The 16,764-nt window shown below is 41.8% G+C and overlaps 1 protein-coding gene across 2 annotated transcripts in view; it reads right to left on the minus strand.

Annotated features, from left to right (window-relative positions):
* Positions 1-16,764, minus strand: part of LOC101088492 (myocardial zonula adherens protein) — a 91,526-nt gene that overhangs the window by 1,369 nt on the left and 73,393 nt on the right. The window contains exons 12-13 of one of the 2 annotated variants that reach the window (XM_019832355.3): positions 8,208-8,308; positions 7,665-8,091 (exon numbers count right to left, since the gene is read on the minus strand). In XM_019832355.3, coding sequence (XP_019687914.3) covers positions 8,085-8,091; positions 8,208-8,308 — 108 coding nt within the window. In that variant the 3' untranslated portion in view covers positions 7,665-8,084. Of the gene's footprint in view, positions 1-7,664; positions 8,092-8,207; positions 8,309-16,764 lie in introns of those variants that run through there. The other variant, XM_011282897.4, reaches the window with a different exon arrangement.

A 16,764-nucleotide genomic window follows, 5' to 3' on the forward strand; every position in this document is an offset into this window, starting at 1 on the left:
TCTCTCTCAAATAAACATTAAAAAAATTTTTTTAATAAAAAAATAAAATGATTTTAATGTAGTGTGTTAGGTACTATAATAGATGCAAAATGAGCCGGATATTCTCCATTTGCCCATTCGGATAACTCTCCCCCTTCTCCATCCCACTCTGTGCCTTTGGGAAGCTGACCTGATGTCAGCATCCATGGGCTCCCTTAGAATTTAGCTTCCAGTTGGGAACTGGTAGCAGGGGATAAGAGAATGGAAGGACGGTGAGGTCATCACATATGTTCCCTTCTGGCCAGGCTGCAGGTTGGTGGTTGGCTGCATTCCTCTAGCAGAGGCCACAGTTCCCAGCACCCCCCTTTTGTGTGTTCTATTGGCTTCTTCCCCCTGCCTCTGCAGAGGCCCAGTCTGGTGACCACTTCCACTGTGCTAGCTCCAGAGTAAGCCACTGTCCCTCGTTTACTTTTCTCAAAGCTGTCCAAACCTTCATCTAAGTCTCTTCAATCTTCCTGTCTTGCCAGGACCTTGAGCAATACAAGAATTAACATATTACGGGCAAACTGAGGGCAGAACGAGTTCGTGGCACTTAGGAGGAGGGCATCTGGAAATTCGCACAGAGGGGGCATCTTGAAGGGTGCTTAGGCGTTCCTCTGGTGGACAAGGAGATGGGAATTCGGGCAGAAGGGATAGTGTGCGCAAAGGCAAACGAAGGGTGAACACAAGGACCCTGGGTGTGGAAAGACACACTTGGTAGGACTGGAGCAAAGAGTTCACGACGGAAAATGGCAGAAGACGAGGCCTGGTGTGGAAGGGCCCTGTGTGCCCTGCTAAGAAGTTCAGAAAGGGACACAGAGCCACTAAGGAGGGGAGTGATATGCTCATGTTCTTATTCTAGCAAGATTCCTTGGCACCTCTGATGGTTGGCTGCAGAGGGGTTAGTCTGAAGGCAGAAAGTGAACAGATTTTTGCTATTTAGGAGGCGAGAGAGAGGTCATGAGAACTTGAATTCTGACTGTAGCACTCGAGGTGAAGTAGGAAGGAAAAGGTAGGGAGATACTGGGAAGGTAGAATTAACCAGGATTTGGTGACTGAGATGGAGAAAATATCCCACTTCTTTTTCCTCCTGGACACATAACTACCTTTCCCAGCCCCCTTGGCAATGTAATGGGCCATATGACTAAAGGGGCAAAAATGATGTATATTACTTCCAGGTTTAGCCCATAAAATCCTTCTGCATAACCCTCCATGCCCAATCTCTTCCCTTTCATGCAGAGGATGTAGCGGAGGGCCCAAAAGGTCTCCAAAACCCAGGCAGAGTCATTAGTTGAAAGAATCTGGGCTCCTGAATGACTGTGTGCAAGGAGGCCCATGCCAATTAGTCTTGGACTGTATCACGAGAAATCAGTATTTTGCCAAGCTGAGGTTTGTGGGCTTTTTGTTACAGCAGCTAACATTTCTTACCCCAACTACTGCAATGACCAATTGTATGTATGAGATACGAGTCCGCTCCCTTCCCTGAACTGCCCATAGCCAATCTTTCACAAAGTGATATGGAATCTACCTCCTTAGCTACTGTTTTATCATCTGTCTTCTCTATTCCCTCAGCCACTGCCTGAGTTCAGGCTCTCAACATTTATCTTTGACTATCTTTGACTACTTTGAATACTTCAGGAGTATTCTAAATGGTCTCCCTGCCTTCCGTCTCAGCAAGTCTTCCCCCTCTGCAAATCCTCTACCCATTTTGCTGTCAAAGAGATCTCACTGATAAAAGAAGCACATTACTGTTCCTAAGACTTTTCAATGTTGCCCCATTGCTTCCTGGATGAAGTCTAAGCTCCTGTGCATGGTCTTAAAGGCCCTCTACCATTTCCTGCTATTTCTCCCATGGTTTTCATCATGGCCACACTGCCGTTCTCATGTTGTCCCCTCCACCTTGAATGCTCCCCTGATCAAATGGGTCTGGTGAATCCCTGCCTGTATTTCAAGACTCAGACATCACCTCCAATATGACAGTTTCCCTGATTCTGCACCGCAAGGATAGAAACGATCATTCCTTTCTTTTTGTGCTTGTTTTCAGTTTCCTTGAACAGTGGTGCTCACTTTTCTGCTTTCACAAGGTCACTTTTGCTAAACCTTCCCAGCAGGTAACACCTCCCACTACCCTGAAGTGATTTGCAACTATAGTTGGGATACAGCTCCTTAGGCGATGTATTAGAAGCTTGGGGGAGATTTTAAACTTTTATGTCTCTCTCCAAGAGATTCAGTATGTCTTCTCCATGCTCTCCAAACCATCCTCCCTACATACACCGCGAAAAGGACTTACGGGCTTCTGGCACACCACTGGAAGCATCCCACAGCCCCCATTGGTCTATACATCCTCTGCCAGTTACAATTTCATGAAGGGTGAAAACCGTAGCTCACCCCTCTCCGTGAGTCTAGCAGCTCACTCAGGCCAGGCACACAGCTATCACTCAATGTATGGATGACGAAGTAAACCAGGGGATGAAGGATTCCCAGGAGTAAGTGGTCAGCAGGTCACCTGCCATAGATAGAGGAATCCACAAGATCTGTCAGTCGAGGGGTCCCCAGTGACCTGACCAGGCACTTTAGTGGAGTGCCAGGGGCAGGAGCCAGATGGTGATTTGTGCCAACCACTGAAAATTCCACATAACGGAAATGGTCTCTGGTGATAATATCCTAAAAGCCCATAAAGTCCAGAAATATTTATAAAGGTGAACGTTCTGGGTTTCAAAAACAGGCTTTCCTATCCCAGCCTTTCAAAAGGAAGTGAGGTATTTTATTTGGTTGATCACTAGGAAACAACAGGATTTCAAGAACACAAATAATTTCAACCACAGAACTAAAATTCAACCATTTTCTTTAACACTTTAAGGCTATTGTTAACCTTTTATTAATCCATAAAGAGGCAGTTCCCCCGGGGGAAACAATAGCAGAGTCAGCAAATAGAACTTTGACAAAAAACTACTTTGTGTTCTGATCTCTACGATAGAAATAGGAGATGGAGGCATTTTAAAGCGCTTACTATGTGCTGGGCACTTGTGACCACGGGGAATATGTTTCCATTACATCACCCCTATTCAGGCATAATTTATGAGCTTGCTGGAAGCCAAGATTCACTAAGGGGCAAGGAGAAAAAGTCTTTTTTTTCTTTTCATTTTTTGTTTTTCATTTTCTCTTTGAAGGCTAGTGGACTGGAAATTGCTCTCAGTGGCTTTACTTAAGAGTTTGATTTGAAAGTTTGATATATATTAAGTCTTTTCTAAAAGACAGGTGTTTAAAACCCCTGAAATGACAGTGAGTGCCTTCTCAGCCCTTTCCTTCCGTCTTTGCTCTAAGATCTGTGCTCTCTAGAAATGTATGGAATGCAAGGGTTAGATGAAAAGGAGAAACGAGGCAGAAGGTGGTATTTGAGTCAACTAGACACAGAGAACCTGGGTCTCCAGCAGGCTGGTGGCAGGGGTATGGAGGTCACGAAGCAGGTCATGCAGGGAGGAGACAGGACTGTGTGGGCACTGAGGCCATCCTGGAGCAGAAGTGCCCACGGTGTACTGAGCTTAGGGACCTGGTACCATGGTGGCGGCCACCAATGGAAATAGGAAAATGTGCCTTCTATGCTGGGACTTCAAACCTGTATCTTACTTCACCATCCCAGCAAGTTTCTGAGGGAATTACTGTCAAAAACCTTCCAGTTCTGAGTGAAGAAACTGAGACTCAAAGAGGTTAGGGATTTGCCCAAATCTGTAGATGTAGTGAGAGGCGGACCCAGAACCTAAACCCAGGTCTAATTTCTAAGCCAGTGTTCTTAACCACTACTAAGAGGAACTGGCTTCGATGGAAAAAAAAAATGATGCAGTCAGCTATGGATGCTGTAGGTGGGTATGAAGATCAATCAGCCAGCACGCTGGGAGCACCCAGCAGGGAATGAGGACTTGTGTCTGGAGAGGCTGGAAGTACCTGAGAGCTCAGCACAGGAAGGGCAGAAGTAAAGCCAGGAGACTGGCCGCCAGCTTTGCAAGAACCACTGTAACCAAGATAGAGGCATGAGAAGCTCCCGTAGTGAGGATTGGAGGTGGTAATTAGCGATCAGATGAAAATCCCTGCCCTGATGGAGCTTATGTTCTAGTGAGGAGAGGGAGAATAATCACAAAGAAGTAAAACATAAGCAAAAATTGCTTCTTCGGGGTCCTTTATGAAGTAAATAAATAGGTTGTATTACAGTACAGATCACCTGCGTCGGTCCTCACTTGGTATGTACCTTTCATTCATTCAGCCAACAAATGTTTATTGAGCATCAAGAAAGTGCTAGACAAGGGGGTGAGGGAGCCCAGGGTCCCTGTCCACAGGAGTACACGGTGTTGGCAAAAATGGGGAAATGGTGGTGGTAGGGGGAGGAGTTCACAAAAGGGGCTTATTGGCTCTAAAAGTAAAGAAAAGGCTGATTTCCAGTTTTCCCAGCATGAAAACCAAGCAGCTCTAATTATAAGTCAAACACGGTTAGCAGCAGCACAGCACGAAAGGCTTTGCAGGTACAGGCAGAAATGAGTCCTGGGTGGCCTGCTCTACTGTGGGGCTTCGTGCCTGGTGCCTGGAACACCCTGGGACTTATGTTTTACTTCTGACGTTTCAGTTGGAAGAGACCTCATCCATCACTGGGCCTTCCAGAGGTTTTTTTTTAATGCAATGTCTAGAGGGTTCCAAACCACTGATAGTTTAATTGGAGAGCTTAATGCATACTGGAGCATGATAGACTTGAATCCATTTCACAATCAATCCATCTCACAAAATTAATAACCATCAGTAAAAATTAAGTTAATGAAATTATCATAGCATACCCAAATTCACTTGTATTTGATACAGGGTCTTACATAATAACCAGAGTTTTGGTTTAGTTAACAGTAATAATAACTATTATTTATTAAGTGCTTAACTAGTTACCGTGCTAAATGCTTTATATACATGGTTTCATTTCATCCTCATAGAAACCCTGTGAGATTTGATGTTGTCCTCTTCACTTCCGTTTTAAGGATGAAATCTTTGAGGCTTAAGAGAGATTAAGTACCTTGCCCAAGGCTGTGCTCAGCAGCTGGCTGGGCAGGGAAGCCCCACAGCCTGATGCTCGCCACACTGTCAGGTTCTTTCTTTCTTTCTTTTCTTTTTTTTAATGTTTTGTTTTTTGAGAGAGAGCAAGCAGGAGGCAGAGAGAGAGGGAGACACAGAATCCGAACCAGGCTCCTGGCTCCAAGCTGTGAGCACGGAGCCCGACTCAAGGTTTGAACTCATGAGCCATGAGATCATGACCTGAGCCGAAGTTGGACTCTTAATCGACTGAACCACCCAGGCACCCCTGTCAGGTTCTTTTTGAGAGAACATGAAGTGAGAACAAAACTCATCTGCATAATTGAGGCTTAATTCAATACTTCTATTGATCTAAAACATTTTGGAGGAGGCTGGGCTAAGATTTTTTTTTTTTTAAATAATCTCCACACCCAACATGGGGCTCAAGCTCACAACCTCAACATCAAGAGTTAGGTGCTCTACCAACTGGGCCAGCCAGGCACCTTTTGGAGGAAGTTGTTTTTAAAATATTCTGGAAAACACCATGGGCTCTTGTATTAGATGCAAGTTTAAAGTCCAAGTAAGAACCAGGAATTTTGTTAAAACATATACGACACAATTCAGCAACTCTGTTTATTGTTATTTTTTGAATGTTTGTTTATTTTGAGAGAGAGAACGAGATAGCAGAGCCGGGGAGTGGCACAGAGAGAGGGAGAGAAAGAATCCCAAGCAGGTTCCTCACTGTCAGCCCAGAGCCAGATGTGGGGCTTGATCTCAGGAACCCGTGAGATCATGCCCTGAGCCAAAAACAAGAGTTGGACATTTAACTGACTGAGCCATCCAGGAGCCCTCTATTTATTCTTTTTTAAATCACACATGTACCACACCAGGACTTTGAAGACCTGGTTTTAATCCTGGCTGTGTGGTTTCCAGTAAATCACTTCTCTCTGGGCCTTGATTTTGGTATTTTTCAAACATGGGAATTAAACTAGACTTGGGGTGGGCGTTGGAGGAGCTCCTGGGTGGCTATGTTGCTTAAGTATCCGACTTCGGTTTTGGCTCAGGTCACGATCTCACGGTTCGAGTTCCAGCCCCGCGTTGGGCTCTCCACTGTCAGCACAGAGTCTGCTTCAGATCCCCTCTCTCACTGGCCTTACCCCCTCCCCTCAAAAATAGACATTACAAAAAATAATAAACTAGACCAGGGGTTCTAATTTGTTTTTGACCATAGAACTCTTTATTCAAACAAAATCTCACTTGGAATCCAACACACAAAACATACTAAAAGCTGAGTTTCTCAGGTTTGGTTTTGTTGTGTTTTCCAGGAGGGGGAGGGTCCCCACAGGCCAGCTCCTTGCTCACCTTCTCACCCCGAGGCATCCGGAGGCCTGACCCTGAGCCCCAGCACAGAGCCCAGCAGCACCAAGCACAGGTGGGAAACTGCTACTCTGAATTCTCTCTAAAGACCCCGAGCTCCTCACCACTCAGGCCCGCGTGGCACCTTTCACATAGTAGGCACTTAATAAATATCTGTGAGGAAGCGAATGAAATCTTACTCTGCCTTTCCGGAAATGCGGATACGTAGTTTTCATTTCCTCTGCTGATTGACCTACGCAGTTAAAGTGCTAAGATGGATCCTGGGGGAAACCAAATGTTCCGTTTATGGAAAAGCTGCTTTTAGATACTGAAGTGGCTTCCAAGTCCACTATGGCCATAAGTTAAGGGTCTGTCAGCACTTCCATTATGAAAACCGCTTTGTGGTTTCATAACTTAGCCATAAAAGTTTGCTGCAGGCTATCCTTCGGCATACAAATTGAAAACCTTGTTTTAAGCCAAAATGTGGGAATTGGAAAACAAACAATTTATTGGTTTCAGACATAGTTTTATACACGTCTTAGCCAAACAAGATTTATTATGTGGGCAATTAAAGTGGACTAAACCACTTGATTCTTGAAAAACAAAAAAAGGACAGAAATGATCAAACTTTATATTTCACAAGGAGGCCCTGGACATGATCATTCTTTTTGGCTTTATTTTTATCCGGTACTTCGTCCCCCACATTGATGAGACCTCGAGTCTCCTTACATACCCTTCTCCCTGCTTGTGCTGGTTAAATCTGAGCAGTCACCTACTCAAACCACTGACTTTACTGAATGGGAAACTGAGGCCCCAGCAAAGAGAGTCCAGCCTGAATGTATCCGCCGCTAGCTAGGGGGACTAGACCCAGGTATTCTACATCCCAGCTTGGTGATCGGCTCACGGCCGTTTCCCACCAGATGTAACCATTCAAGGTTCCAGGATTCTACATTCTCCTGGCTTGCTAATGTCTAATGCAACACACACAAATACACCCTCCCACAAACAGTATATGAGGTACTTTGTGATTTTGGCTACCTAAGTCACAAGCCACATGCTTATAAACTTGTTTTATGTCCTCTTTGGGCCAAGCACAGATTTGAGCTCCTAGAGATGATGGGTTAGTTACTAGGTCACAGACTCTCCTCTTACTAGGGAGAGACCCAGGCATGGGTGTGTGGAGCAGCTTAAGAACAAACAGGTCAGTCCTCGAGCTCAGAAGTGCAACTTAACAAACAAGGCGGTCGTTCTTGTTTGTCTGTCATGACTGAAACAGATCCGTTTATTTGCGCCAGTGCTTGACAATACAGTGTTACTGCCCTGGGGACCAGGTGCATTTGTTCAAGACTTAGAACTTCTCCTCTGTGTTACCAAAGCCCCTCGCAGGCCCCTCTGGCACTGTCCTAAGTGTCTGCCTCCATATGTGTCTCCCCAGACCGCATGTGGGGCAGGAACCAAATCTCATTCCTCTCCCTATGCCTCTGGCACAAAGAAGGTACTCAACTGATGTTTGCTGAGTGAATGAATGAATGGATAAACAAATGCGTGCACTTACGACAGGGCCAATCTTTCTCTGACGTGGCTTCTCCAGGCCTCTCTTCACTATCCCCTCAGCCCTGCACAATGCGCCTGCTCCCTCAGAAACCAGCCAGACTTCTCAGCAGCGATCATTTACTGTTGCAGAAATATTTTTGATAGAAAGAATGCAATTCTGGTAATAACAGCCCCGTAAAGTATTTTCCTAAGTCAAAGAGGAATCTGAGTCAGAAAAATAGGAAATTCCTAAATACCTGGGTAGAAGATCACAGCCTACTCCAATCTCTCTGGTTTCCACCTCAGGCTTGGGCTGGGTTTCTGTTAAATAGTCCAACCTGCTTTGTAGTTCATTATTCTAGAGAGGAGGAAAAAAGTACTTTTAGTAAAGCAAATCTGTCCCCCACAAACATGCCATGTATTACCCGATTTCCCCCTGTGACATGGACATGTCATAATGTATTTTTCAAGCACCTCTCACACAGTAGGAATTAAAGAAACACATCCTTACGGATAGTTTTCTGTGCATGTACATACATATGGATCCAATTCTGCATAAATGGAAACAAACGAAATACCCTATTCTGTGCTAAATTTGGGGTCTTTTTCACTCAGCAATTTGTTGTGACTATCTTGCCATGTTTATTAGTTTTCTTTTTATGTCAGCAAGATATTTTAATGGGTTCAGAGCATTCCATTGTATGGATGTACATTATTTATTTAACTAGTCTCTTATTGATGGCACTTAGATATTTACCACTTGCCTTGCAATTATAAATAAGGTACAGCTCATGTTTTAATACTCCCTTATTAAACTATAAAATGAGTAAGTCTATTAATTTAATTTAGTGGGAAATACCTCCATAACTTAATAATTAGTATTTCTTAGGTTTGGAAAATTCAGAATCTCAAACATATAAAGTAGAACAAGCTCCTTGGGATTAAAATTAGCATTCTAAATAGTTTTTCTTCAGGCCAGAGCCAGACATTACCTAGGTTGATGATTAGATGCTCAGGAATTGGAAATTTGCCCCATGGGGGAAATGAAGGACAAAGGAGCAGGAGGGTTGAGGATATTGGAATGAGAGTAGAAGTGACGGTGCCTGACACCTAAAGTGCAAACATGCAAATTCCAGACCGGGGTTAACACGATTATCTCTGTGCATTGAGAGCTTTCAATTTTTTTTTTTTTTTTTTAAGTTCTTCTGTATATTTCTCTGTAAGGCTAAATTTTTTTTTTTGTACATTACTAGTTTAATTCTTTTTCATTATTTTTTTTTCATCATGAGAAGCATAGTTTTTCATCCCCATCACCTTATGCAACCATCCTCCCAGCCACCTCATCTCTAGTAACCATCAGTTCTCTATAGTTAAGTTTGTTCTTTGGTTTCTCTCTTTTTTCCTTTGTTCATTTGTGTTGTTTCTTAAAATCCAAATAGGAGTGAAATCATATGGTATTTGTCTCTCTGATGTATTTCACTTAGCATTAGACTCTCTAGGTCCATCCATGTTGTTGCAAATGGCAAGATGTCACTCTTTTTATGGCTGAATACTATTTCATTGTGTGTGCATGTGAGTGAATAATATGCACTCACATTTATATAAAATACTTATATGTATATACACATATATATAACACACAGATATATAAGTATACACAGACCACATCTTTATCCATTTATCAATGGACACCTGGGCTGCTTCCATAAGTTGGCTGTTGTAGATAATGCTGCAGTAAACATAGGGGTGCATGTATCCCCTTGAATTAGTATTTTTGTATTCTTTGGGAAAATACCTAATAATGCAATTGCTGGATGGTAGGGTAGTCCTATTTTTTAATTTTTTGAGGACCCTCCACACCGTTTTCCACAGTGGCTGCATGAGTTTGCATTCCCCTTTCTCCACATCCTTGCCAACAACTGTTAGACTAAATTTTCACTAGGCAATACCGTATCTACTTATCTATATCCTCAGAACATGGCATGTCAGAAATACAAAATAAATATTTATGGAATAAATAAATGTATAAATACTTTTACAAGTAGCATGTTATTTGCATAATTAGAAAAAAAAATTTTTTTCTTGTCTTTTTTTGTTTTAAATTGGACCTGAAGCTAAAGCACTACGGTAAGACACTAGATTAACACATGAAAGTTGAAAAATCCTTTGAAATAGAAGCTCATTTGTTTCAAAAGAAAGTGGGGTACAGCTCAGGAGCTTCTGCTCCACATGGCTGATTCCGAGGAGCAAAGCAGCCGCTCCGGTACAAACCCATGCTCTGCTAGTCTATGGATCCTTGCACAAAAGTGGGAAATGGTGTACAGGGGGAGAATGCATTCCAGATTCGCTAGCAGCTGACAAGCCACGACAGCTGGATGGGCTCCAAACCTATCACTTAATGCTCAGGATAGAAAAATGTTGCTGCTGGCTTACTGCCTGAGGTACAACATATACACACACACACACACACACACGGCTTCCCCAGCAATATTTGGACTCTCCCATTCATTAGGAAAGACCAAGGCAGAAGAGGCTTGCCCATTAACAAGCTCCAGAAATCCCACTGCCTTGTCTCTTTTCTCAGAATAGAGTAATAATGACGATTTCACATAATTCTGAGTTGACTACCCATAGTTAGGAGGCATAAAAGACAGTACCCTTATTGGTACATTGAATACAGTGCATAGCAGACTGGTAGACACAAATCCTTTGTTCTATTTCAGAAGGACTCTGTGTGCACATCAGATACCTGCTGAAGGCTGATATGAAAACCCTGTACTCTTAAAATTTAATGCCAAATATATATATATGAGTTATCTACTATGTATCATGTCTTGTGTAAAGTTAGGGGAGCTAGTTAGCAGCTAAAGAAATAGGGCATGAGTTGCAACCCTTGATTTCAGTCTTATGAGGATACAGACTACCAAAGAGAAAATAACAAAATCATTAGTCCAATGCCAGAGGGATCCACAGACTATAAGGGGGGACTTGGAGAATATGTTGAGTGCAAGATGTGGAAAAGGATTGAACTGTCCATAAGAGATACAAAGGGATGAGTGGTCCAGAATTGGGGAACATACCAGGCTAAGAACAAGCACCTTAGTGAAGTATGCAGGTAACAAGAGTTGCTTGTGAAGGGCTACATGCACCTTTACAAGGACTTTATACCCAATTCTATAAGCCCAGAGTCAGCCCTAGATTTTATTTCAACCACTGGCCCTCCAAGTGAAAGTTGTACTGGAAGGAAATAAAACTGTAGGTAGGAAGATTAGTCAAGGAGGCCACTGTAATTTCCTAGTTCAGAGAATGAGAGCTGCATTTATAACACTGAGCAGCGAGCACTCAACCAATGGTTGGTCCTGCAAAAATTAGCTATCAATCAACTCTGGACAGAAGACAAAAAAGCATCTATTAAGGTCTTTGGAGAGCAAAGACAGGCGGGCTATAGAGGGGAGTGATAGGCTTAGAACTCATTTGTTTGACTCATTTGTTTGTTTTTGTTTGCAGCTTTGCCCAGGAGCAGTACTGTCATGGAGACCACACAGACACTTTAAAAATTCAACAGAAAGATCATCTTTCTGGTAGAAACAAACAAACAAAAAAAACAGAAGGAGTCCAGCATAACCAGGACTGCCAAGAGTAAAGGGGAAACCCAAAGGGGAGTCCATGAAGGCAGAAACTCTAAATTCTGTGTATAGACTCAGCTCAGGTCTCCGGCAAACCCCTGAACCATGCATGTATGGGGCAAACTCAAAGAGGTTTACAGCCAAGGCTTAAAGAACGGAACTGAGATATGAGCCATCACAGCATGGCAGGGTAGAGTTGGGTCTAACCAAATTCATTACCTAAAACAAAAACCTTAGTGCTGCTCAGAACAATAAAACAGAGTCCAAAGTCTCGATAACAAAACCTTTACAAAGTCCAGGTTATAATCCAAAATTACTCGGCATGCGAAGAGTCAGGAAAATGTGACCATTCCCAGGAAAAAGGAGAACCAAAAGATGCCAGTCCAGAGATGACTTGGATGTTGAAATTTTCAGACAAGGATTTTAAAACAGCTATTATAACTATTGAGCACAATGAGGTCGAAGAAAATATGCTTCTAATTGATGTAATAAAAAATCAAAGAAATAGAAAATCACTAGACTGAAGAAAAGAATGGAGATGATGGAGTCAGTGAACTTGAAGACACATTAACAAATCATTCAATAAGAATAAGATAGATTGAAGATAATAAATGGAGCTTCCTGGAACTATGGTACAATTTCTAATGCCTAACTGGAATCACAGAAGGAAGGATAAAGAAACTAGAGCAGGAAAAATAAAGAAGTAATGGCTCAAAATTTCCAAAATTTGGTGAAAGACATAAATTTACAAATTCAAGAATCTCAGCAAATCCCAAACAATAAATTCAGAGAGAAATACACATTGGTATATCCTAGTCAAACTAGTGAAAACCACCAATAAGGAAAAAATCTTGAAAGCAATCCTGTTACATATAGGGAAACAATAATTTGAATTACCATGGATATCTCATCAAAAACGATGGAAGCCAGAAGACAGCGCTAAAAGAAACTGTCATCCCGGAACACTCTATAATTCAATAATGAAAGTCAAAGAGCTTACTGTCAGAAAAAGGAAAACTAAGTGAATTTTTCCCTATATGAGCTGCATTACACAAAATGCTAAATAAAAGGTCTCCAGGCTGAAGGGAGATGATACCAGAGAGAGACAGATCTTCAGGAATGAAGAACATCAGAAATAGATACTATATGAGTAAATATAAAAGACGATTTTCTCTTAATTTCTCTAAAATACCATTAGATTATCCATTATATATGTTACTTGTACATATTGTATATATTATAGACTATTAAAGCAAAAATTGCAATGAGTGTATTTGGGTTTGTAATGTGTGCAGATGGAATACCTATAATAATAACAGAAGGGGGAGGGGGAATGGACCTATATCATCGCAAGATTTCTACATTCCACATGAAGTAGTACAGTATTACCTCTGAGTGGATTGTGAACAGTTAATGATGTATATTGTGATACCCAGAGCAACCACTAATATACTGGAGAAAAGAGAGCAAAATGCCAACTGATACAGTAAAATGAAATTCTAAATATTGAAATCATCAAAGGGGGAACAAAACAAATAAGCAAAAAAAAAAAAAAAATAAGAAGAACAAACTAGAGGGAATAAACAAAAACAATAAAATGATAGACCTAAATCCAATCATATTATCAAATGCCAATGAACTATATAGTCCAGTAAAAGACAGAGACTATCACAATATATACAAAAGCAGTATTTATGTGCTGTCTACAAGAGATCTGCACTAAAGACAAAGACATGGATCAGTTAAAACTAAATGAATGGAGAAAGACACACAAGGCCAACAGTAAACTTAAGAGGTCAGGAATAGCTATATTAATACCGGGGAAAACAGGCTATAAGACACACAGTATGAACAAAGCAGTGGCAAACATTTTATGATAATGAAAAGGTCAATTCATCACCAAGAATAAAAAAATGTGTGTCTAATGAGAGAGCTTCAAAATATATGAAGTAAAAAAAATAACAAAATTAAAGAGCTGGTCTAAAACCATAGTGATGGATTTTAACACCCTTCTGTCAGCAACTGATACAACAATTACACAAAAATCAGAACATAAACAATAGTATCAACAACCTAAATCTAATTGATATTTATGGAACACAAAAATAGAATACCTATTTTTTTACACAAACCAAGAGAAATCATATGCTGAGCCATAAAACAAGACTCAATACATTTAAAATAGGTAAGACCATACAAAGTATGTTTGCTGACTATAACACAAATTAGAAATAAAAAACAATACAATATCTAAGAAACCCTGAAATATTTGGAGTTTAAACCACACACTTCCAAGTAACCTACAGGTCAAAGAAGAATCCCAAAGGAAATTAGGAAATATTTCAAACTGGATGATAATGAAAATACAACAGCAAAGTTGAGGGGTGCTACTGAAGAGAGCATGCGGGGACATTGATAGTTGCTGATATTAAAAAAGAAGAAAGTTTGGGGGTGCCTGGGTGGCTCAGTCAGTTAAGCATCTGACCTTGGCTCAGGTCATTGGATCTCACGGTTCATGAGTTCCAACCCTGAATCAGGCTCTGCACTGATAGCACGGAGCCTGCTTGGGATTCTCTTTCCCTCTCTCTGCCCCTCCCCTGCTCATGCTCTCTCTCTCAAAATAAATAAAAATAAAAATAAAACCTTTAAAAAAACAAGAAAGCTCTAAAATCAGTGACCTAATGTCCACCAAAGGAGCTAGAGAAAGAGCAAAGTAACACCAAAATAATTAGAAGGAAATAATATCAGAGCAAAACTCAATATGATGGAAAATAGACAACAGAGAATATCAACAAAGCCAAAAGCTGTTCTAATTTTTGAAAACGTCAAGAAAATTGAGAACCCCCTAGGCTAGACTGATCAAAGAAGAGAGAGAGTAGGGGAGGGTGGCATACAAATTATCAATAACAGGAATGAAAGGGATGCTCAAAGGAAGTAACTGGGTATCTACGTGGGGAAAATACGTATATATACTATTCCTTCACACCAAACACAAAAATTCAAGTGGATTACAGGTATAAATTAAAAAGCAAAAACTATAAAATGTTTAGGGAAAATCCCAGGAGAAAATCTCTGTGAGCTTGTAGTAGGCAAAGATTTCTGAGGACACAAAAAGCACACAGTTTTCTTTTTAAACCTGCGTCTACCATACATTCCATCACTATTCCACTATTAGGACTTTACCCAAGAGGAGTGAAGACGTATATCCACATCATGACTTGTACAGTAATACTCATCACAGCTTCATTCACAAGAGCCCCCAACTGGAAACTCCAATGTGCATCAGCAAATGAGCAGATAAATACAAGGGAATGCCACTTTGCAGTAAAAACGGGTGCATGCAACATGGGTACAGCGAAAATCATCATGCCGAGAGAGAGATGCTGGACACAGAAGAGTCCGTACTGCATGATTTCTCTTACAGAAAATGCAGACAAGTCCACAGTGACACAAAGTGATAAAGTGACCCTCCCACACACACACAAAAAAAAACCATCACTGGCTGCCTACAGGGGGTAGGGGGTAATGAATGGAGAGAGGGACCACAAAAGGACCCAGGGACTCTGGGAAGTGATGGAAATGTTTTGTATCTAGATTGTAGTGGGGGTTCCACAGGTACATACAGCTGTCAAAAGTCACTGAATTATACCTGTTAATTTTTGTTAGGTATTACATCACATTATAGTGGTTTCAGGTATACAACGATTCACTATTTTTTTTAATGTTTATTTTTGAGAGAAGGAGAGAGACAGGGAGCAAGTGGGGCAAGGGCAGAGGAGAGGGAGACTCAGAATCCAAAGCAGGCTCCAGGCTCTGAGCTGTCAGCGCAGAACCCAATGCAGGGCTCGAACCCACAAACTGAGAGCTCATGATCTAACCAACTGAGCTACCCAGGCACCCCATGATTCACTATTGAATATATTGTGAAGTGACCACCACAAGTAGCCTAGTTCCCATCTGTCACCATACACTTTACATAGATGCGGTTTGTTCAAGTAAGTGAACACACAAGAAAAAAAAAAAAGAGAAGGTGGGAGCCTCAACAGGGTCAGTAGGAGGAAGTTAGAGAAGGAGGGACAGATTAAGAAATACTTAAAACAGAAAACTGCCAGGACTCGTACAGGCAAACAATGCCTCTGCTCTCAGTCCCACAGACTCTAACTCAAGTGAATGCTTCTCAGGCTGGGCCTCCAGGTCCCAGGGTTGTCCTTTCAAATACCACCCCCTTGTGTTCAGATGGGAAATGCAGCTCAGAGGCGCCGTGCCTTCCAGGAAGGAAGGACCTGGTGCAGCACCTTGTGGCATTTTTTGGCAATTAGGTCACAAGCGTATGGCAGCCACCTCCTCCCCCCGACTCCCTCGGGCCCAGGGGAGGGAACGGCTGGAGGTGTAGCACACGCACTAAACAGGAACGCGTGTCCAATAAAATGCGGACGCGGAGCCCCGGTGCCTGGTGCTGCCGCCCCACTACTACACTGGAAAATTACTAATAGTCCCAGGAATGCACAACAGACACATTGAGAGGTTTATGTACCATACAACACACATTAAATGCAGGGTGGACAAAACCAACTCATTTGACTCCTTTCCTCTTACCTTTGAATTTAACTGTAGGTTCAGGATTTGCAGCAGAGAAGAATGGAATGGAATCTGTTCAGTTTCAGAAAGCTTATCGACCTTATGGAGGCATATGCTTATAATTTTATTTTAATAACATTTTCTATATCGGAAATCGGGGATGGGATAGTCCTTCAAGAGGCAGGCACATAAAAAAAAATTGCTTGGAAAAAAAGAAAAGGGAAAACGAATGGACATATTTTTGTACCGGGGAGATTTTGAATTGGTTAATGGAACAAACTTTTAGGGATCTGGTGGGGGGTGGGGGTTCAAAATCTAATGAGTGTAAGCATTAGTAAGTACGAATGATGAATTCAGAGACCAAAATGATCCACATTCTCTATTTAAAAAAAAAAAAAAAAAAAGGTGTGGCCCCTGGGTGGCTCAGTTGGTTAAGCATGCAACTTCCGCTCAGGTCATGATGTCATGAATTTGTGGGTTTGAGCCCCATGTGGGTCTCTGTGCTGATAGAGCAGAGCCTGCTTGGGATTCTCTCTCTCCCTCTCACTCCTCTCTCTCCCCCTCCCCCATTCACACTTTCTCAAAATTTTTAAAAAAGAAAAAAAATATT

The sequence above is a fragment of the Felis catus genome, chromosome B3 (assembly GCF_018350175.1).
Source record: "Felis catus isolate Fca126 chromosome B3, F.catus_Fca126_mat1.0, whole genome shotgun sequence".
NCBI classification, from domain to species: Eukaryota; Metazoa; Chordata; class Mammalia; order Carnivora; family Felidae; genus Felis; species Felis catus.